The sequence below is a fragment of the Empidonax traillii genome, unplaced genomic scaffold, assembly GCF_003031625.1.
Source record: "Empidonax traillii isolate 1590-97213 ecotype Southwest subspecies unplaced genomic scaffold, ASM303162v1 scaffold1133:size178786, whole genome shotgun sequence".
Lineage (NCBI taxonomy): Eukaryota > Metazoa > Chordata > Aves > Passeriformes > Tyrannidae > Empidonax > Empidonax traillii.
In genome coordinates, this window is record NW_020956326.1 from 3,176 (window position 1) to 25,006 (window position 21,831).

Consider the following 21,831-nt stretch of genomic DNA (forward strand, 5'->3'; position numbering starts at 1 on the left):
CCCGAGCTGTGGGATGTTCATATCCCAACAAACCACCCTGTGCAGCTCCTTCCTTCTCCTGGCTGCCCTTCCCTGATGGCAGATGGGACATCCAGAGAAGCAAAAGGGGGACAATCTCCCAGGCTGCCACTGCTGCAATGGATAATTAATTGGAGCAGCTCTGGGCAAAACTCGAGCTGTTTTACCCAAATGCCTTGAATAATTCAAATCCTCCAGGAGATTCTGCTGGTTTGGAAACCTGGGCTGAGAGTACCCCTGGAGGGGGGCACTGCAGTAATTTGAGGCTGATCATCATAATTTAATAACCATTTAAATGAGTTTTATCTCTTTCCCTCTCCGGCTGGAGCTGCGGTCCAGGAGCACCGCTGGGCTCATCCGAGCGGGAGCCTTGTCAGGAAACGATCCCATTTCGGCCCCAAAATGAGACAGTGTCAGGCTCCAGCTCATCCCCTCGGCCTGCCCTCAGGAGGAATTGTGTCTCCTGCTCAGTCCAGCCCTACCTGGCTCCCTCCCAGCCGAAGCACAACCCAACCATCCTTCCTCGGTGCCGCTGGAACGGGACGGGATTGGGTGGGGTGGGAATCTCCCCTCTCAACTTTTACCTTCTTCTCGTGTTGTGTTGTCCAAACATCCCACCAGAGCTGGGAAACACTCCCTGAAGCTGGAAGGGATGGAGAAAGGGGGTTGGGAGTGGGAATCCTGGGCAGAACTGATCCTGGTTCCCTACACAAGGCTTGTCCTTCCGAGCTTTGCGAGCTCCCCAAAATCCCTCCCAGCCCTCTGGAGGAAGCAGCAGGACTCGAGAGAGTTAAGAAAGGGCCGGGATTGCTGACAGAAGGAGCTGAATTTGATTAGCAGGGGGAAGGGAGTGAAGCCTTTCCAAGGCACAAAGCGGTTCTAAAGTGATCAATTGTTCCGTGGAGGGGAAGAACGGGGGTTTAATTTGGAGCTAATGAGATTGGGGTTGGAGACGAGTGAGATGCGAGACTGGCGACGAGGGAGGGCTGGGAGAATCCCCTTCAGCTGCCTTCTAACAGAGCAGGTTGTTCTGAGCTTCCCTGGACTCGTTTCAGGTGGATTTTGGGAGATCCTTCCCTTGAGTCCGGGATGTTTTTCCTGGAGCGGGTCAAGGGCGGCTCGGGGAGGGTTTGTTGGTGCTGCAGGGTGGGAGCAGCAGGTTAAGGGGGGGATTCTGCCCTTCTGCCCTGCTCAGGTGACACCCCACCTGCAGCTCTGAGATCCAGCATCAGAAGGACGTGGAGCTGCTGGAGAGAGGCCAGAGGAAAGCACGGAGATGCTCCAAGATGCGATGGAGAGACTGGGAGAGCTGGGGGGGTTCACCTGGAGAAGGGAAGGATCCAGGGAGACCTGAGAGCCCCTTCCAGGCCCTAAAGGGGCTCCAGGAGAGCTGGAGAGGGACTGGGGACAAGGGATGGAGGGACAGGACACAGGGAATGGCTTCAAAGTGAAAGAGGGGAAATTTAGATGGGATATTGGGAAGGAATTCCTGGCTGGGAGGGTGGGGAGGGGTTGGGATGGAATTCCCAGAGAAGCTGTGGCTGCCCCATCCCTGGAAGTGTCCAAGGCCAGGTTGGAGCAACCTGGGATAGCGTGAAGTGTCCCATGGCAGGAACTGGACCTGGATGAGCTTTGAGATCCCTCCCAACCCAACCTATTTTAGGATTCCATGACAGGATCAGAGCTGGGCAGGCTGGGCTGGACACCCCAACTCGTGTGTATTTACAGGCAGGTTGTTTTTGGGAAATTCAGCTCCCTCACCCCCAGAAACACCCGAGTGTTCTTACCCTGGGCTGTGGCAGCACCCACGGCCACCCGGACAGAAGAACTAATTCCCAATCCCTTTAATTGCAGCCACGGGTTCCTTTGGAGCAGCTTATTTGCCCACTTGTTCAATAATTCATGGCAGAGCCCGGTAATTAAATGCTAAAGACCCGATTTGCTTTGCATTGTTTGTAGTTACATTAGCGGCTGAATGCGAGAAATTACCGTGGCATTTAATTGGTAATTAAAAATAATGGTTACTTAGCAGCCTGTCAGGATTACTCAGCATTTCCGGGCGGGTTTTGCACGGAGCACAAAACACTCCCGAGTGGTTTTTTTTAGGCAGATTTCTTGGAGGTTTCTCCCCGGGTTTGCTCGGAGGGCTTGGCCAGTGCCCCATCTTGTTGTAGTGGTAAATAAAAACCCCGGGAAAAAAAGCAAATTAAAGGTAAATAAATAGAGGAGAGAACGCCTGGTTGTGTTCCCTCTTCCAAGCTCTCTCCCTGCGTGTGGAGGGTGTGGCTGGGGGGGGGTGGGTGGGTGAGGTTTTTGGGGGTCTTTGGGGGGGTTTGAGGGTGGATTTGGGTGTTTGGATAAGGGACTGCGCCTGGATTTGCATAGATTTGCATATATTTGCATCTAGCCTCCGAATCCCTGGAGGGAAGGGTGGAGTCAAGGGGGGGTTTTGATCCCAGGAAACCAAGGAGAGGACGAGGGGAAAGGGCCTCGGGTGGCACCAGGGGAGGTTTAGGTGGGATATTCGGGAAAATTCTCCATGGGAAGGGGCTCTCCAACCCTGGCAGTGGTGGGATCTCCATCCTGAGAGGGTTTTAAAAGCCACGTGGATGTGGAAATGGTTTATTTGGGGCGATTTGGGTTGGACTCGTAAAGGTCCTTTCCAGCCTGAGGCATCCCGGGATTGTTCGACTCCCCGGGTTTGCGATGCCCGGGACACGGTGGCCTCTTCCCAGCGTATTCCTGGAGGGAATGGGAGGGATGTGCAGGGGTCTTGCTCCGATGAACTCACCCTGAAACGTCCGTGATGAGTCACTCCCGGCCACGATCACCCGCTGGGGTCAGTTCATCAGCCGAGCCCTGGGGTTTGATCCCGCACTGAGGAGCTCTGGGTGGGATATTGGGAAGGAATTCCTCCCTGGGAGGGTGGGGAAGGGCTGGGATGGATTTTCCAGAGAAGCTGTGGCTGCCCCATCCCTGGAAGTGTCCAAGGCCTGGTTGGAGCAACCTGGGACAGTGGGAGGTGTCACTGGATGAGCTTTAAGGTCCCTCCCAACCCAACCCATCCCATTTTAGGATTCCATGACAGCCTCCCATCCGCTGTTCCAAGATTTTCAGCAGATCCTGACAGGGCTCTTCATCACACCCTGCCTGGAGAGCCACCCACAAAGCTGTGCCTAAACTGAAAGGCAAAGCTGAATAAGCTCAGGCAAAGCTCAGTTTTAGGGATATTATTCAGTTCCCACCAGCAGGTTTTTTTGGGGTTTTTTTCTTTAAAAAAAGAGATAATTCTGAAATCTCTGGTGTGAGGAGGAACAGCCTCAGGGCAGGGCAAGCACTTCAGCTCCACGACCTTCACTGGGAAATAATAATTTACCGAGGGCCTGTTTGGGCTCTGCTGAAGTTTTTGGTTCGTATTTTTAGCCGCTGGTGCTGCTTGAAAAGCAAAAAAACCACCCCCCAAAAATCCATTAAAACGGGAACGACGTCATCCTGGGCCACCAGAGGCCTGGTGTGACGTCATCAAAGGCACAGGGAAACGGTGAGAACTTCTTGCCTGCAGGAGCTGAAAACTGAGAACCCCCCTGGGGGTGATTCTGGGCTTTGGGAGAGCCCTGGGTTTGCGTTTGCTCCTTCTTTTTTTGGTGGGTCTCCTTTTCCCTGGCCAAGCTCAGCTTGCCTAGTTCTGCTCCTGCCTTTGGATGGATTTTGATTCCTTCTCAGCCCCCAAAGCTGGTCCCAGCTCCCCCTGCTCCTCACCTGCTTGGAGAAAGGACCCTTTTCCCTGGAATTGTGGGGGAGTTCATCCCAAACTGGGCATCCTCTTGCTCTTGAGCCCTTGAGGTGGGTCCATCTCTCCCTCTCCTCCACCGAGCCTGTGGCCTCCAAGACTGATCCCTGCACTGAAAATCCCTGTTTTGGGGTTCCCCTGAGGTGGGCACCCCCCTGGAGAGCTCCTGGGACAAGGTTTGGGTCGTTCCTTTTCCTCTGTCCTGCTCCTTTCCCAATCCTGCTGCTCCAATCTTTTCCACGGCTCGGGCTCCTCGGTGATCCCTGTGCCGTCCAAATATCCCCCCAGCTCACTGATCCCTCTCAAACTGCCCTTTCCACGTGTGTTTTTTCCCAGCCCTGGCAGTGCCAGACCCTCCACCCTGCCAGGCTGCAGGAATGTGCTGCCAGCAGCTCCAGCAGGAACATCTCTGCACATCCCTCTCCCTGCCTGACAGCTCATCCTGTTCCCTCCACCCTCACCCCCAGCCCCCAGCACAGGTTCCTGCCGTCGCTGAGCTCCCTGGAAATGACATTAATTGGGATTTTCTTCCCCTCCCCAGCGATTCTGGTGAAGAGCCCTGTCAGCCTGCCTGGCACCGTCTCCCCCTGCCTCTCACACGTGGGGCTGCTCTGTTCCCAGCTTATTTTAGAAACCTCAGAAGCTGCTGGAGCTGCTCTCCGTGGGGTCTGGAGTGGCTGCTGGAGCTGCTGTTCCCGGAGCTGTTGTTGTTGCTTCGGTTCAGACACAAATATTTGCAGTTCTGCACACAAAGAGGGGCGGGTGGATGAATAATCAGCCACCCCTGCTGCCTCCAGCCCGCCCCTTGGCCACCCCAGCTGAAGATCCCAGCCTTCCAGCACTGCTTCTCCAAGGGGGACACCCTTTTCCAGGAGGTTATCCAGTCCTGCTGATTGAAATTTGGCAGCTCTCAAAGCCAAGCTGTCCCCACGGGCCCCTCACTCCCAAACTGGCACCTCCATCCCCAGGGCAGCTTGGATATCCAGCAAAGCCAGGGCACCTTGAACTTTCCAGGACCCTCCTGAACCTGCCAGGACCCACCTGGGCTTGCCAAGACCCACTTGGACCTGCCAGGACCTACCTAGACCTGCCTTGCTGGTGATTTCTGGGCGATCTGAAGCACAATAAAGCACCAGCTCCTTCACCAGCTCCTTCCCCAGAGTCCAAACTCCCTGACTCTTCTCCCGCTGCTCCCGCAGGAGTTCCTGGGAAGAGGTGTGGCTGTGTCTCTCTGGAGCCCTCAGAATCCTAAAGTGGGGCTTGAAATCCTAAATTCGGGCTGGAAGGGACCCAAAGGCTCGTCCTGTCCCCTGCTGTGGGCAGGGACACCTCTCCCTGCTGGCACCAGCCCTCCCTCCCAGCACCTCTGGGCCTGTGCCAGCCCCTCCAGCCCCTTCCCATTCCTGCTCCTGGAATAGATTCCCCGGCCCCAAAAACTGGGTTATGATGCAATTAAAGGCTGAGAAAAATGAATCAGTGATTTGAGGTGGGGAGGGAGGATTTGGGGGGGGGGAAATCAACCCACTCAGTGTGGCGAGGGAGGTGGCAGAGATCCCACGCCCAGCTCTGCTCCCGCTCAGGGAGGCACCTCAGAGAGCTGGGGGGGGGATCCCAGCCCTGGAATTGCTTCCCTGGGAGCTGCCAGGCAGGGAAGAGCGGTGGGATGGGATAAAAACCGCTGGATAAGGGCAGTGCAGGGAAGGCACATCCCGGTGCCACGGCAACCTGGACTGGGAGAGCACCCGGGGGGGTGGAGGGGGGGGTGGCAGGAGGGTGGGATTGACCCTGTCCCGGTCGGTGGTGGCTCCTCACTGAGCCCTGTCCCTCCATCCCTTGTCCCAAATCCCTCTCCAGCTCTCCTGGAGCCCTTTTAGGCCCTGGAAGAGGTTTGAGGTCTCCTTGGAACCTTCTCTTCTCCAACCTGGCCTTGGACACTCCCAGGGATGGGGCAGCTTTGCTGGGAATTCCATCCCAGTCCCTCCCCACCCTCCCAGCCGGGAATTCCTTCCCAATATCCCACCTAAATCTCCCCTGCTTTAGTTCAGAACCATTCCCCCTGTGTCCCATCAATACCTGCCTGGGTAAAAAGTCACTCCTTATATTTATAACCCCGTTAATTATCCAGCCACAAACCCAAAGGCCAAGAGATGAGACACCTCTCAAAATAGGTGGGAAAGATTCCCACCAGACCCCTGGCTGGATTAGGGAAGCATGGCATTCCCACAGCCCGGGGCTGGGTGACCTCCCCCCCTGCCCAAAATGTTCAGGGCCCGACAAACAAAAGCTGAGCATCTGCAAAGGTCGCTCCTTCTCCTGGGGGAACTCGCTAATGAGGTGATGACGAAGGGCACTCGTTTCCCGGAGCAGATGTTCTCTGGGAGCCCTTTTTGCTTTTTTTTTTTTTTTTTTTGCCAGTCAAGGAATTGCTGAAGTGATTTCCCCACAGTCCCGGGGACGGGAGGTTGAAGGCAGGACGGCTCCTGGTGGGGATTCACCCGCTGTTCTCAACCAGCCAAGGGTGGAATCAGCCGCTTCTGCCCCCCAGAACGCTGCAAGATCCATATGTTGTCCCTTTATGGAGTGTTTCCATGCTCATCTGTCGCCTCGCTGGAGGTGACACCATCCCAGGTTGTGATCCCTGCCCCCTTGGGATCAGTGACTCCTGAGCTGGCAGCTCTGCTGAGGTGGCACAAAGCTGAATGAAACCACAATCTCCCTCTCCCCGGGGCTCAGAGCCAGTGCTGTGAGGGGAACATTCCTTAAATTGAGCCCCCAAAAAAGCTGCTGGTTGTAAAGGACGTTAAAGCCCATCCAGTTCTACCCCCTGCCACGGGCAGGGACACTTCCCACTATCCCAGGTTGCTCCAACCTGGCCTTGGACACTCCCAGGGATGGAGCATCCTCTGGGAAATCCATCCCAGTCCCTCCCCACCCTCCCAGGGAGGAATTCCTTCCCAATATCCCACCTAAATTTCAGTTTGAAGTCACTCCCTGTGTCCTGTCCCTCCATCCCTTGTCCCAGGTCCCTCTCCAGCTCTCCTGGAGCCCCTCCAGGGACTCTTGAGGTCTCCTTGAAACCTTTTCTTCTCCTCCAGCTGAATCCCCCCCCAGTTCTCCCAGCCTGGGACACAGACCTGGAACTGTCCCCAAAGGCTGAGCTTCAAGCCAAGTTTTCTGGCTTTTCCAGCACCTCCAGCTCGGGCAGAAACACCCCTTGGCCTCAGCAGCCCTCGCAGAAGGTGCCCCAGCATCTCCTCTGCTCTCCCCGGGGCTCAGCCAGGCCCCTTGGCAGCCGCTGGAATAAATCCCTAAATCCACATTCTGAGGAATGTGATTGATGTTGCAAGGTCAGGCCCGATGGAAAGCCGGGCTTTGCCAAGCCACAGGCTCGTCTCAGGCACTTTAATGAGGCCCCCTCCTGTCCCAGCATTATGATCCAGCAATTAACGACAGCATCACTGGCTGTTCCTTCCCCTGCCCGGGCAGCCGTTCAACAGCTCCGCTTCCTTTCCCTTTTTTCCTGCTTTGCCTTCGCCTCCAGGCCCTGTTTGGGCCGTGAAAGCCCTCTGGGATTTCCTCCGGTGGGCTAAAGGTCGGGATCAACCCCCTCTCCTGGAGAAGCAGAGGTTTGGGAGGGGTTTGTTGCTGTTCCAGTCTTCATGTTTTCTTGCCCTGGACAAAGGTGGGCCAAGGGAGAGGGAAATCATCACTTGGTTTCTTTTTCAGGTTCTTTCCAGGGGCTGGGGCAGCCACAGTTTCTCTGGGAAATCCATCCCATCCCCTCCCCACACCCTCCCAGGGCAGGGTTGGAATTCCACGATCTCTTTTTGATCACTTCCAACCCAAACCCTTCCACGGCTCTTGAGAGGTGTTTGGTTCCCTCCTAAAGGCATCACCTTCAGGAACCTTCTCATTCCGGCCCAGTTTTGTCCCCACCAGCTCTCCCAGGGCGTGTTCCCACAGGGAACGGGGCTGGAACACCCCGGGGCGGGGAGGGGAGCGCGTCTGCTCCGCTCTAATTAGCGGGAATCATTAACTGGAATGTCCCCTTCCCGACTCCGGGCAGCGCCAGTGAAACGGCTCTATCAAAGCTGCCTTGTCAGGGGACAAGAAGTATCTTCCTGCTGGGATTACACGGCCCTGGAATTATCCCTTTGCCTCTGACAGGATCAATTAATTACTTCAAAGTCACCCGCAGGAATAAATTAACTTCTCCTCTTCCCTCCCTGCCGAGCTGCTGAGTCAGGAAGGATTGTCTGGGTGGGCACACGGTGTGTGGGGGTCACCCTGGAGGTCCCTGGGGGGGGGGTCCCCTGGGATTTTAGGTCCATCAAACTGTCCCCAAAATGTCCCTGCAGCCCCTGGCAGAGGTTTGGGGAGGGGTGGGGGGGGGGTTGAATTTGCCAAACAGAGCCCCAAACACCTTCTGGTCCCCTTTCCTCGGACCCCCCAACCAGGAGATTTCTTGTCCTTGTCCCACCTTCCTCCTCCACTTGGAGGGACCCACCTGCTGCCTCTGGAAGTGGCTGTGCCAACCCCAGCCCCGCAGCACGAGCCAAGGGAAGAAGCATCCTAAAAAAAAACCCACCCCAACAGATATTTATGTGAGCCCGGGTGACACGGAGGTCCTGGGGACACGAATCCCGCGGAGCAGAGAGAGCCTGGCAGTGCCCAGCGTGGGAGGTTTGGTGGCACCACCAAGGATTTTTATTATAATTTTCCATTTATTGTCATTTTTTCGCTCCCTCGCCTCCCCCCGGCCCCTGTTGCTGCTGCATCTTTTTAGCTTGGAATTTTCCCTGGAAACAGGGTGTGGATAAGACCCTGTGTGTGTGGGGATGATGATCCATCCTGGGCGTGGTCACCAACCTCCCGGTGTCGGTTTTTCCCGGGAATTCCACCTCTCCAGGCTCCCACCGAGTGGGAAAAGCATCCCTGGAGTTCTCCCGCGGCTCCCAGGGGGTGGGGAGGGAGAGGCAGGGGCAGCCAGAGCTCATCCTCCTGTTGGGATCCTGTTGGGAATGCTGGCTTCCTGCTTTGGCTCCAGGATCCTCTGGAAGAGCTCTCTGGGATCCCGGGCATCTCTTTGCATCCCAAAAACCCGGATCGCTGCTGAGCCTGGCGGGTGCGAAGCTGCCTGGGGTTTGGGGAGGGGGGGAGAGGAGGATGCAGTGAGATTTTTGAGGTCCCTGATGCACAATCCTTTTGCCCCGAGTGCCACAGGGATTCGGGAGCATCCCAGGGATTCGGGAGCATCCCAGTCTGTGGGTCTGGACAGACACACACAGGAGGATCCCGGAGGGGCAGAGATGCAGCTCTGGGGATTAGAAGGGGGATGGTTTGGGGTTTTTTTTTGGGGGGGGACACAAGGCCCGGGGAGCCGCAGGTGGGGGCGGGCAGGCTCAGCCCCCGGCGCTGAGCTCTCCCACGGTCTGCTTTTCCCAGGCAGCGGCTCACGAAACTTCTCCCGGCTCCAGTTGCTGCGCTCCACCTTTTTTATTCTAATCGATTCCGCATCGCCATAGGAACCCGCTCCGGCGGGAGTCGGGAGCGGCTCCTTCCCTGAGCGCTCCCGGGGAGAGGCTCCTTCCCCCCGGCATGGCAAGGGATGGAGCCGGCATTCCAGGTACTATCCACGCCCCAGCCCCTCGGGAATGCTCCCGTGGGGAGCAGAGCCGGCATTGCGAGGGGGATGTGTGTGTGTGTGGGGGGTTGGTGGTACCAGGGAACCCCCCACCCGTGTCGGGCTCAGGGTCCAGAATATCCAGCGTGGGTGGAGAAGGGCAGGAGGACGGGATTTGGGGGGTGGGAACGGCCTTTCCCGGGGGTCTGGATGGTGGTTTGGGAGCGGGGGGGGGTTTTCCGTGGGTGAGCAGGGGGTGGGAAGGGTCCTGCACTTGGCTGGGATTCCCTGGGAGGAGCAGGAATCCCAGGGATTTGGGGGGAAAAAAACATCCCTGCTTAGCTGGGACAGGGCTGATCACCCTCCTCGTGCTGAAGGGTTGTCCCTTCCTCTTCCCAAAACGTGGATGGGACATCCCTGGCACTCAGGGAGGATGGGGGGGGGCTGATCCAAGGCGTGTCCACAGCCCATCTTCCCAAATTGTTGGAGCTGCCAGGCTGGGAGAGCCCCTCCAGGGTGTCTCCATGGCTTTGGAGAGCTGCTGGAGGAGGAGGTGGCCTTCCTGTTATCCACAGGTTTAACAGGAAAACCAGCCCAGCTCCCCACTTGGGGCTTTGGGGGGTCAGACCTGGAGCCCCCGTGGTGGAAGGTGCTGGAAGAGGGAGATGTTGGGGGCAGGTTTTGGGGGATATCTGTCCCCACCAAAGCACCTGAGGGATCCTGCTGGGGCTCAGGAGCTCCCTGGGGCATCTCCTGGAGCCACACAATGTGTGGGGCAGAACCCCCTGAGGACACAGCCCCGACTCCAGGGCTTTGCTGAGCTCTCCCCCCCCTGGCAGAGCCCCTGCCTGAGCTCAGCCCAAGATCCAGCCTCGATCCCAGCAGGATTCCTGGGCTGGATCCAGCAGCAACGTTGACTGAAAAAGGCAAGGAATTCCTGCAAGGAATCTGGGAGCTCCTGTGGGAGCACCAGGGGTGGCCAGGGAGGCACAGAGAGGCCTCCACCCCACCTGGGACAGACAGACCCTCGTGGGACAGACAGACCTGCCTGGACAGACAGACCCTGTGATCTGCAGGTGAAGGGGAGGGGGGAGGGAGCTGCATCTGCCAGCAAAGCCTTTTCCCATCTCCTGGGAGCTCAGGCCCTAAAAATCAGGAATAGAGGAGAAAGCTCCAGGGAGACCTTCAAGGGGCTGATAAGAAAGGTGGGATAATGGTTTGGGTTGGAAAGGACATTAAAGCCCATCCAGTGCCACCCCTGCCATGGGCAGGGACATCTCCCACTGTCCCAGGTTGCTCCAACCTGGCCTTGGACACTCCCAGGGATGGGGCAGCCACAGCTTCTCTGCCCAACCTGTGCCAGGGCCTGCCCACCCTCCCAGGGAGGAATTCCCTCCCAATATCCCATCTAAATTTCACTTTGAAGCCATTCCCCTTGCCCTGTTGCTCCATCCCTTGTCCCCAGTTCCCTCTCCAGCTCTCCTGGAGCCCCTTCAGGCCCTGGAAGGGGTTTAAGATCTCCTTGAAACCTTTCCTTCTCCAACCTGGCCTCGGACACTTCCAGGGCTGGGGCAGCCACAGCTTCTCTGGGAATTCCATCCAGCCCTTCCCACCCTCCCAGAGAGGAATTCCTTCCTGACATCTCCCCCTGAATCTCCCCAATTTACATTAAAACCACCTTCCCCATCCCCATTTTTTTTTTCAACACCAAAAGCTGCCTTCCCTCCTGCGCTTTCCCACCCCCAGCTCAGCTCCAGGTGCTGCTTCCTGGGGGGGAAAAAAAAAACCACAAACCAGCAGGATGTGAGGGATGGGATTAATCAGGAATGCCTGAGTGCCAGCCCAGACCTTCTCCCCGCTGCCCACCCAAGAGGTGCCCAGTCAGGGGGGTGTCCTGGGTGGGCAGAAAGAGCCCTCCCCTCCAGCTGGGTTCCAGTTTGGAATAAACACCTCATTATCTCTCTGCTGCTCCCCAAATGAACGTGGGGTTGGGGTTGGGGAAAAGCTCGGCACGGCCCCGAGGAATCCGGGAGAGTTTTTACCACCCCCACCCCCCCCACCTCGTCAAAGCCGTTCCCTCCGCTCGTGTTCTCCTCCCCAGTTACTAAGGGAACGTGAATCTTAATAAAACTCCATCAAACCTTCCTGAAATAACAGCTGCCTTCAGCCCACTTGCCTGAGCAGAGAGGGGTGGGGGGCTCTGCTCGAAATCTCCCCCCCCCCGGGGAAATTCGGATCATGGCGGGGAAATTCGGATCACGGCACCAAAAGGTGTGTGGGGTGGGGAGGAAACTTAAAGATCATCTCATTCCCACGGGCAGGGACACCTCCCACTGTCCCAGGGTGCTCCAACCTGCCCTTGGACACTTCCAGGGATGGGGCAGCCACAGCTTCCCTGGGAAATCTGCTCCAGTGCCTCCTGATTTTTCCCTCAGCAAGAGGGAAATCCTTTATCCTGAATGTTCAGGGATATAAAACCAGGGATGCTGTGGAGCAGAAAATGTTCTATTTTGTCCTGGATGTGCCTGTTCCTCCCCGGATTTGGGATGGGAGCCAGCTGGGCACCTCCAGCTCCAAGTGTTTTGTTGGTCTTTACGATTTGTTGCAGTTCTGGGATTTTTTTCCACCCAGAGGTGTCCGTGGGAAGCACCAGGGGAGGTTTAAGTGGGATATCAGGAAGAATTCCTTCATGAAAAGGGTTGTCCAGCCCAGGGCAGTGCTGGAGTGCCCATCCCTGGAGGGATTTGAAAGCCCAGTGGATGTGGCACGAGGTCAGGGGCGGCCTTGGCAGTGCTGGGGAGCAGCAGTGGATGATCTGGATGGGTCCTGCCATCTCCCAGAGGGGGGTTGGGGGTTTTTTTTTCAGGCTCCAGGGAGCTGCAAGGAGGGGTTGGGTTGGATGGTCTGGAAAGGTTGGGGTGGATGTTCTCCTGGAAAGGTTGGGGTGGATGTTCTCCTGGAAAGGTTGGGGTGAATGTTCTCCTGGAAAGGTTGGGGTGGATGTTCTCCCGTTTTAACTCCCTCCAGAGCTGTGACCTCCAGGGGTGCCTCGTGCTGTGACTCCCAGTGACCTCCCCAGCCCTTTAACCACCCTCTGTCCTCTGTTCTGCCCCCCCAGCCCAGGAAATCTGGACCCTGGAGACCTCCCCTCAGTGACGTGGCTGCTCGGACAGGCCCTCCCCCTGCTCCTGCTGCAGTAGCGATGCTGGTGTCCCCACGGAGCTGCAGTGAGGTGGGTGCCCTCCTTCTCCTCCTGGAACCAGCCCCTGCTGCTGCCAAACCCGAGGGGGAACAGCTGGGCACGTGTCCCTCAGCGGGAGGGAACACATTCCGACCCCATGTCCACCCTGGGAGAACTCAGGGGCCAGGATGGGCAGAGCCTGAGCAGCCCCCTCTGGCTGAGGGAGGAGGAATTCCCTGTGGTTGGACTGGGCCCTCTCCAGAGGATTTCTGGGGATTTGGGACTGGAGAGGCGAGTTCTGCACCAGTGTCCCCCCCCCATGCCCTTCTGCCCCTCATGAGTGGCTTCTCGAGGTTGCTAAAAAAAAAAACAGGAATCCCTTTGTGAGCTTCCCTGCCCTTCCCTGTGCCTCTTGCTGTGTCCTGGGGCCAATTCCTGCTCCCTCAGCATCTCAGCTTTCCTCGTGTCTGATTCCTCCTCCCTCACCACCTCTGCTTTCCCAACGTTCCATCTCCCTCGCCAGCTCTGCTTTCCTCCTCCTTCACCTCCTCTGCTTTCCCTTGTCCAACTCCTTCTCCCTCACCAGCTCTGCCTTCCCTGTGTCCAATTCCTTTCCCTGTGTCCAATTCCCTTCCCTGTGTCCAATTCCCTTCCCTGTGTCCAATTCCTTTCCCTGTGTCCAATTCCCTTCCCTGTGTCCAATTCCTTTCCCCATGGCCAATTCCTTTCCCTGTAGCCAATTCTTTCTCCATGGCCAATTCTTTCCCCTGTAGCCAACTCCTTTCCCTCTATCCAATTCCTTTCCCTGTGTCCAATTCCTTTCCCTCTATCCAATTCCTTCGCCCGTGTCCCATTCCTGCTCCCTCACCACCTCTCTTTCCCCTCCAGGAGCTCTTGGCTCTGGCAGGAGTGCCCCTCGAGCCTGTGGCCATGGAGTGAGCCGTGCCCGGGGTGCGTGGGCACTGCAGGACGCTGAAGTTTGGCTGCCCCTGCCCCGGCCCCGCCGAAATCCCACCCCCCACCGCCCCCCATCCCCCGTGCACCCCTCCCCGCCTCTGCCATGAATGATGCATCGACGATGGATTATGAACTGCTCTCCCCGTCCCTGGTGGAGCACCCGGCCGGCTCCGCGGGCATGGATGCCGAGCAGAAAACTGTCTTCGCCTTCGTCATCTTCCTCCTGGTCTTCTTGGTGATGCTGATGGTTCGCTGCTTCCGCATCCTGCTGGACCCCTACAGCCGCATGCCCGCCTCCTCCTGGACCGACCACAAGGAGGGCTTGGAGAGGGGCCAGTTTGACTATGCCCTGGTGTAGAGGGCAGGGCCGGGGCGCCCCCCGTGCCCCCCACCCCGCCCGTGCCCCCCTCCCTCGGCGCTGCTGCCCCGGGGATGCTCCGGGCACCGGGGCGGGGAGCTCGGGCTCTTGGCCTGGCCGGGGGAGGAAATGTGTGTATGTGTGTGTGAGGCAGTTTTCTAGGGGTTTCTCTCTTTTCTAAGCACTTTTCGGTTCTCTTCGCAGCCCGCGGGACTCCTGGGGAGGAGAGTGGGGGATCGGTGCCCGCTGCCCACCCTGCCCACGGGGGCAGGAGGGGACGGGACAGGGCATGGCGGGACCTGCCCTCGGCCACGGCCCGCGGGGGCTCTGCCCGGTGCCACGGCAGAGCTTGGACCCCCTTCCCCGCCTCCTCCTGCCCCCTCCCACGCCGTCCCCTCCCCGTCCGTGTCCCGCGGGGAGTGCTGACCGTGCGTGTGTGTGTGTGTGCGTGTGCGTGTGCGTGTCCCTGTAGCTGAGCTGTGTCTGTCAGGGGGTTTCCAGGCACCAGACCCACGTGCTGGCTTTTGTTCCTCTCTGTGTGGCAGTTCCCAAGACCCTCCCCCAAAAAAAAGGGCAGGGCGAGGTGGAGAGACCCCCTTTCCCCCCCACCCACCGCGTGTTTTTTGGCCTCCAGCCCTTCAGCCTCTCTCTGCTTTCGCAGCCGGTGAAAGTGGCCCCGAGCGAGGTGCAGCCCTGCGTGGGTGGCCCCGCTGGGATCCCGCGAGGGATCAAAGATCCCACGCAACTCCTGGGAGATGCCTCTCAGCCAGCCCCGGCCTGGCAGCCTCTCCCCACGGTGGCCCCGCTCCGGCCACTCCCGGATCCTGCAGGACCCGGGTGGGCTCCCCACGCCCAGGGGGTCGCCGGGGGTGGCTGGCCCTTCCCTGGCCGTCCTGCTTTTGGGAATCTGAGGGGCTGTGGGAGATGCCGAGGGGGGGGATCAAGGCTGTTCTCCCCACGCCTGGGGAGCAGGGGTGCTCAGCTGGCCAAAGGCGTGGCGGGCTGGTGGCCGTGGGCCAGCAGGGAGGGTTTGTAGGAAGGGATTGGAGCCCACGGGGGGAGAGAGAGAGAACCTCGTCCCCCTCCATGGAAATAAAGCTGCACTGTGCTAACCCCAGCCAGCTCCAGCTCTGCTCTTTGGTGTCCCTCAGGTCCTCGGGGGGAGATCCCAAATCCTGAGGGGTTGTCCCATGATCTGAGGGAGATCCCAAAACCTTTGGGGCTGCCCCATGTCCCAGGGGAAATCCCAAATCCTGGGGGGCTGCCCCATGTCCCAGGGGGAACCCAAACCCTGTGGGACTGCCCCATCTCCCATGGGAAATCCCAAATCCTGGGGGCATCTCCCATCTCCCAGGGGAGACCCCAAATCCTGGGGGGTCCGACACAAACCTCTCCCCCATCAAGGCGCCCGGGGAGCTCTTGGAGGGGCATCTGAGCCCACTGGACTCTGTTTTCCCGTGCCAGGGGAGCGGCTCCGCTCCCAGCGCTGCTCCCAGTGCTCCCAGTAAGGCTCCGGGATCCCTCCCAGTGGCCGATGCCGCAGTCCCGCCTGCCCTCTTGTGGCACAAAGCTCCGTCTCCGCAACGGGAAGGCGGGAAGAGCTTCCTAAAACCGGGAATAGCAGCCTGGAAGGAGATTTGGAGCCGAACTCAACCAGCCGGAGCCCGACCCCACACACGACACGACCCCTGGGCTCGGACCTTCGGCATCACCCTCATTCCACGCCCCGGCTGGGAGAGGGAATCAGGGAATCACAGGTTTGGGGTGGGAAAGGACCTTAAAGCCCATCCATGGGCAGGGACACCTTCCAGAATCCCAGGATGCTCCAACCTGGCCTGGGACACTCCCAGGGATGGGGCAGCCACAGCTTCTCTGGGAAATTCATCCCAGTCCCTCCCCACCCTCTCAGCCAAGAATTCCTTCCCAATATCCCATCTACATTCCCCCTCTTTCAGTTTGAAGCCATTCCCTGTGTCCTGTCCCTCCATCCCTTGTTCCCAGTCCCTCTCCAGCTCTCCTGGAGCCCCTTTAGGCCCTGGAAGGTGCTCCAAGGTCTCCCTGGATCCTTCTCTCCTCCAGGCTGGACAATCCCACCTGTGTCTCCACAGAAGCTCCACGTTGGAGCTTGGATGGGTCCTCCCACCCCAAATCCGTGCCCAGCCGAGAAAGAAACACAGACCCACCTAACCCAAAATAATTTTATTGTTGCTGTTGCTTCTGATACAAAAAAAAAAAAAAAAAAAAAAAAAAAAAAAAAAAAAAAAAGGAATTCCACAAAGAGCCACCTCTCTGTGCGGGACAAGGGGCACAAGGTTTTTGGGTTTCAACACTTTTTCCCCCTCCCCCTCAAAAAAAAAACCAAACCAAACCAAACCAAAAACAACCAACCAGCAAGAAATGTCAGTACAAAATTAATAATAATAAAAAAAACCCAAACCAAACACTGCACCAGAGAGGAAGGAAGGAAACCTTGAGCTTTTTTCCTTTGAGTTTCTTTTTTTAGGCTCAACACACACACACACACAAACCCAGCTCTGCTAATTTATAATTATTAATATTTTTTGGGGGGGAGGTGTTTTTTGGTTTTTTTGGTAAAAAAAAAGCACCTGTTGGAAAAAATAATAATAAAAAAAAAATTAAACGAACCAAACCAAAATAATAATAATAAAAAAAAAAAATAAAAAAAAACCCCCAAACCAAACCAGAAAAGCAATCCCAAACATCAGGCCACCCATCCTGTCACAAAAGCTCTGGGACCCTTGTAAAATCCAGAGTCTGGAGCCGCAAAAAGAGTTTTCAAGTTTGACTTCAGCCCCAATACAGTAAACACACACTTCCCCCACCCCTCGGGGACCGAGAAAAATCCACCCCCTTCCCTTTCCCCCCCAAAAAAAAAACTCCCCACAAAACAACAACAAAGCTCCAGGAATCTGCACTCCTCCCAGCGAGCGGGACTTTGGTGGCTCTCCATAAATATTTGGGGGGTGGTGGGGACAGTGCACTCATGCTGGTGATCCCAGCCCAGATTCCCGCAGCTGGGAGCACCTCAGGGCTGGGAGCAGGTAGTTCCGTGTGAATTTTAGCACCTTTGTCCCGTGGGGGCAGGGGGGGGACTTGCCAAGAGATGCAGGTGGGGGGTTAGGGAATGTGGGAAGAGCTTCAGGCGGGGTTAGGGAATGTGGGAAGAACTTCAGGCAGCGCCAGGGGGAGCGTCTGTGGGGGACAGGGATGGGTTGTGGGGTGGAATTCCCGTTTTCCACGCTCTCTGGAGTGACCACAGACTGTCCATCTCTGGTGTCACCTCGGCCTGCCCAAGGTGGAGGGGACAGCCAGAGCCCCCTTCCCAGAAGGGCTCCAAGCCCAGGGTTCTTTCTGGAAGTGGCTGTCCCCTGCCTCCCACCCCATTCCCCACCCTGCTTCTCCCAGGATTTTCAAGCTGGTGGCCAGGAAAAGTGCCCCTGCAGCGTGGGAGGTGCATCCCCCCCGAAGCCCCCCACCCCTCTGGAAGCATCCAAGGGGGCTCCCCACGGGGGTTTTCCCATCAGCTGACTTTGTCCAGCCACATCAATCCAATTTATCTGCCTTTTCCCACCCCAGAGCTCCTCCTCAGAAAGGACATGACACCTTCAAACCCCTGGACTTGCTGGAGCTCTGGGAAAGCCCTTCCAGCTCCAGATTTGTTCAGCCTGCCATGGTGGGAAGGCCTGAGGGGTCCTGTGGCCCCCACATGGCCTGGCTGCTTCAGGATGTGTGAGGTGGGCAACCTGAAAACTGGCCTTTTGCTCAGAGGTGACCTTTGCTGCTCGACAGAGGAGCCCCAAAAGCACCAGAGAAGCCTCAAAAGCACCAGAGGAGCCCCAAAGTATTGGAGAAGCCTCAAAGGACCAGAGGAGCTCCAAAGGGACAAGAGGAGCCCTAAAGGGACCACAAGAGCCCCCAAAAGCACCAGAGGAGCCCCAAAAGCACCAGAGGAGCCCCAAAAGGGTCAGAGAACCTGGAGAAGACAAGAGGGAGACAGAGCACAGCCAGGGTAGGGGTGGGATGGTTTCTGCAGCACCATCATGACAAGGCAGAAGCCAAGGAGGAACAGGAGCTGATGGGAAATGCACTGACACCACACCCAAGCTGCCCCCAGCCCCCTCCCTGCACATTCCCTGGGCTGGGGGGGTGGGATAGGACCACGGAGCCCCCCTCCCCATGGCACCACCCTGCCAGCCTGGAGACAGTGTCTTGGTTTACAGGAGCCAGGAGAGAGCTGAGCAGGGGGAGGGAGTCCCTTCGACGGGGTCGGGACCCCTGGGCAGAGCCCTCGGTGCGGCGTGGCCCGGGTTTGAGCGTCCCTGGTGGGCCCAGGCAGGGGTTGGATCCCAGAGGGCCATTCCCCGCGGGTTTGTCCCGTGCAGGCGGTGGCAGGAGGGGAGGAGCCCGTTGTTGAAGGAGAAGAAGGACTGCACTGTCGGGTGGATCTCGTGGTGGTGGTGGTGGTGGCGGCGGCGATGGGGGGTTGGTGGTGGTGGTGTTTTGTTGTTTTTTTTTTTTTTTTTTTAGTAGAGCTGGAGCTGCAGCTTCATCCTCAGTGCCTGGCCCAGCTCCCCCGCCAAGTAGTCGAGGTGGTTCTTGGCCTCGAGTTTCTGCAGTTCCCGCCTGCGGTACAGGGGCACGCTCACGATCTCCAGCACGTACGTGCCGGGCAGGATTTTCTTGCGGCCCAGGTGGAGGAAACTGAGCCCTTCCTTCTGGTGGATGCGGAAATAGCCCCCCTCGTTGCCCTGGGAGATGAGGTACCGCACGCGGTTCTCCAGGGGCTCCACGGCCGGCAGGAGCTCCAGGATGTGCTCCTTGTGCGCCAGGTCCGACAGGTTCAGGGTCATGGACAGCGGGGCCTCCACGTCCATGCTGGCCAAGTTCACCGCCTGCTCCTGCTAAGGAACAGAGCTGTGTCACTCACAGGTTCCTCCCTCCCAACACCTCGGGGCCAGGTGGAGGAGGGTGTGGTTTTTAGGGGATTTCTGCCCCAAAGCAGCTCTGGGAAGTAACAGCGACTCCCACGGTCCTTCATTTCCTACAGGTGTTTCTTGGTGCCCTGTTTGTGTGTCTGACACTGAACCAGCCAGCACACAGCCCTCAGCTTCAGAGGAAGGACCAGGAACTTCAGGGCCATTTTCCTTCCAAGGCCTAAAATGACCTCCCAGTCCTGTAAAACTCTTGGGAGAGCCTTGGAACTTCCTGCTGAGGAATAACCTGTGTTTACAGTGACAGGCCCAGTCTGGAGTCAGACAGTGAGTGGGGAACTGCTCCCCCATCACCTCCCCTCGCTCAGAAACACAGAGTTTGGGTTTGGGTTGGAAGGGACCTCAAAGCTCATCTCATCCCACCCCCCTGCCATGGGCAGGGGACACCTTCCACTATCCCAGGACGCTCCAGCTCTGTCCAACCCGGCCTTGAACACTTCCAGGGATGGAAAACACGTGCTCTATCTCTTGGCTTCACGCGTCCCCAGACATCTGTGGCCAAACCACACACGGCTGTGTCACCTCAGGACGTCCCACCCTCAATTCCCGCAGGACTTGTGGACTGGGGGATGTCCCCAAACTCCCAGGGCAGGTGTGGGGTGAGCTGCTCTGGCTGGATTGAGGCAGGGATGGTCCCACTGGCACAGGACCCACCACCCCCAAGTGACCCAGCTCTTGCCTTGCCCCCCCATCCCAGCCAGGATGCCTCGGATGTCCCACCTGGTGCTTCTCGGTGCCGTTGAGGCTGCGGCGCTGCCGGCCCCTCTTGGGGTAGCCGTTGATCTTGCACTCGTAGCAGGTCTCAGGGGACAGCAGGTTGTCCTCATCCTCCTCCTGGGGGGCTGGCAGGTAGGGCCCTTTCCCAAAACCCAAGCCAGAAATACAGTGTCTGGTGGCAGAAGAGCAGAGAGACCCAGCTCAGAGCCGTGACTCAAACGGGAGCGTCACCACGGCCCTCAGAGCGGTCCCACAGACACGAGTGGGGGTGGGACATGGCGTGGACAGAGAGATCAGAACGTGCCTAAACAAGAGGGTTTAATTAATCCATCCCCATCCTGGACTGGGTGGATCTACAGAGCACCTCCTACAGCACTAACCGCTGGATCTGGGAATGGAGGAGGAGATGCCCTTGGGAGATGATCCAACTTCCCTAAACTTTTAATTCAGGGTAACAGGTGGCTGGAGTTCTCTTCACAGGCTCTTTGGTTTGATCTTTAAACCCGGCTCTGATAAACAAAGCTTGAGGGAGCTGAGGATTGGACAGCTTGGGATCTCAAATTCATGGCCCTCCAAAGACATCTTGGAGCGACCAGAAGACACAGAGGAGATGAACAAAGACATTACAGCCTCTGTCTGAGGAGGAGAGATAAGAGAACCAAAGCACGCAGATTAAATTAGCCAATTAAGGATAGAACACTAATTAATTTGGAACCAACCAATATTACTTTCTGCGTTCGCTAAATGGGTGAAAAGCCTGGGAAGGGACACGCGGCTGGGACGATTCCCAGCGGAACAAAGCAACGCCTGGCTCGTTAACACTTCAAAAGGGCGGGTGGGGAGGGTTTAATTTCTTGTAAACGATCCTTGGACGAGGCGAGAAGAAGCCGAGGACTCCCTGGGGGGGGTTGGGGTCAACATCCCGCAGGACCCTTACTGCTCCCTTACCCTTGTCCCGCTCGGAAATAGCCCCCGGGGCAGCCGCACAGGTACCCCCCGTCCGTGTTGGAGCAGCCGTAGCTGCAGGGGCTGCCCCCGGCCGAGCACTCGTCCACGTCCTGGCAGCCCCCGAAGGCCTGGTCGAAGTCGAACCCCGAGGGACACACGCACTTGAAGCTGCCCAGGGTGTTGTAGCAGGAGGCAGAGCCGCAGGCCGTGGGGCTGGAACACTCGTTCTCATCTGCAGGAGGGGTGGCACACGCTCAGGGATGGGCACCAGGTGGGCATCCAGCCCTGAATTCCCAGCTGGAGCCCAAAGGAGTGCCAGGACAGAGGGTTATCCTGCTGCTGGTGGCAGCTCAGGGCTCTGCAGAGCAGCTTTCTGGAATTCCCTGCTCCTGGGAGAAGCAGGGGTGGGGCAGGGGGTCCATCCCGGCAGGAACATCAGTGGGAGAGTGGGGATGAACCCAAACCCAGCGTCAGGAGGGGCTGAGGGGGTGGAGAGGGACTCAGGGGGTCAGCTGCCCTCCATCCTGCATCCCACAGGTGTGGGATACACCCACAGGGACAGGACACCCCCCACAGGCACAGGACACCCTCCCCACTCACCCACACACTGGTTCCACTGGTAGTGCTGCACGTAGCCCTGGGGGCAGCCACAGCGATACCCCCCCAGCACGTTCTGGCAGCCGTGCTGGCACCGGTGGTTCCCGTCACACTCGTCCACATCTGCAGCAAAGCAACACAGGGGCAGCTGGGACAACACCCCCCCTGGCTGGTGGGACCAGCCTGGCACCCTTGAGGGTGCTGGTGTGGGGGTGGTTCTTGTGCCCAGTTCTGTGTCTGCAGCTGCAGGTGAGGGGCACCCTCAGCCCCAGGGCCCACAGACACCCCCGGGTGGTTTTTGAGGTCTGGCCTGGCCTGTTACCAGTTCTGATCTGCTTGGCACTCCCATGGCCAGCCTGAGATGTCTCCTGGTGGGACACAGAACCATTCCTGCCCCAGCCTTGGCTGTGGCTGCAGCACTGAGACCTTCATTTCTGTCTCCTGGCCCAGCCAGGTCAGGCACCGACCTCTCCTTTGCACCAGGGGCTTCCCACGGGGGCTTCTGGTGCCCCACATACCCTCCTGATAGAATCCTGGAATATCCTGAGCCGCAAGGGACCCACAGGGATCATCCAGTCCAACTCTTAGCCCTGCACAGCACACCCCAACAATCTCACCGTGTCCCTTGGA

The 21,831-nt window shown here is 58.0% G+C and overlaps 2 protein-coding genes across 4 annotated transcripts in view; one reads left to right on the forward strand and one right to left on the reverse strand.

Moving 5' to 3' along the window:
* The first annotated feature begins 9,239 nt into the window (after positions 1-9,239).
* CTXN1 (cortexin 1) lies at positions 9,240-14,003 on the forward strand. 2 transcript variants are annotated; one of them, XM_027905244.1, is made up of 3 exons: positions 9,240-9,434; positions 12,550-12,663; positions 13,501-14,003. In XM_027905244.1, exon 3 carries the CDS (start codon positions 13,673-13,675, stop codon positions 13,925-13,927), a length of 255 nt encoding a protein of 84 aa, XP_027761045.1. In that variant the 5' UTR covers positions 9,240-9,434; positions 12,550-12,663; positions 13,501-13,672; the 3' UTR covers positions 13,928-14,003. The 2 variants fall into 2 exon arrangements, with proteins under 2 accessions (XP_027761045.1, XP_027761046.1); XM_027905245.1 differs by lacking the exon at positions 9,240-9,434 and adding an exon at positions 10,270-10,507.
* Positions 14,004-18,467: 4,464 nt separating this feature from the next.
* The window catches only part of LOC114068843 (fibrillin-2-like), a 70,454-nt gene continuing 67,090 nt past the window's right edge, over positions 18,468-21,831 (reverse strand). For both annotated transcript variants that reach the window (XM_027905243.1, XM_027905241.1), the window contains 4 exons: positions 21,205-21,324; positions 20,605-20,836; positions 19,660-19,828; positions 18,468-18,846 (listed from right to left, as the gene is read on the reverse strand). In XM_027905243.1, the coding sequence (XP_027761044.1) occupies positions 18,472-18,846; positions 19,660-19,828; positions 20,605-20,836; positions 21,205-21,324 (896 nt within the window). In that variant the 3' untranslated portion in view covers positions 18,468-18,471. The remainder of the gene's footprint in view (positions 18,847-19,659; positions 19,829-20,604; positions 20,837-21,204; positions 21,325-21,831) is intronic.

Bases quoted from the DNA above. Each gene is read 5' to 3' on its own strand.
- CTXN1 (XM_027905244.1), top strand. From the start codon at position 13,673: ATGAATGATGCATCGACGATGGATTATGAACTGCTCTCCCCGTCCCTG.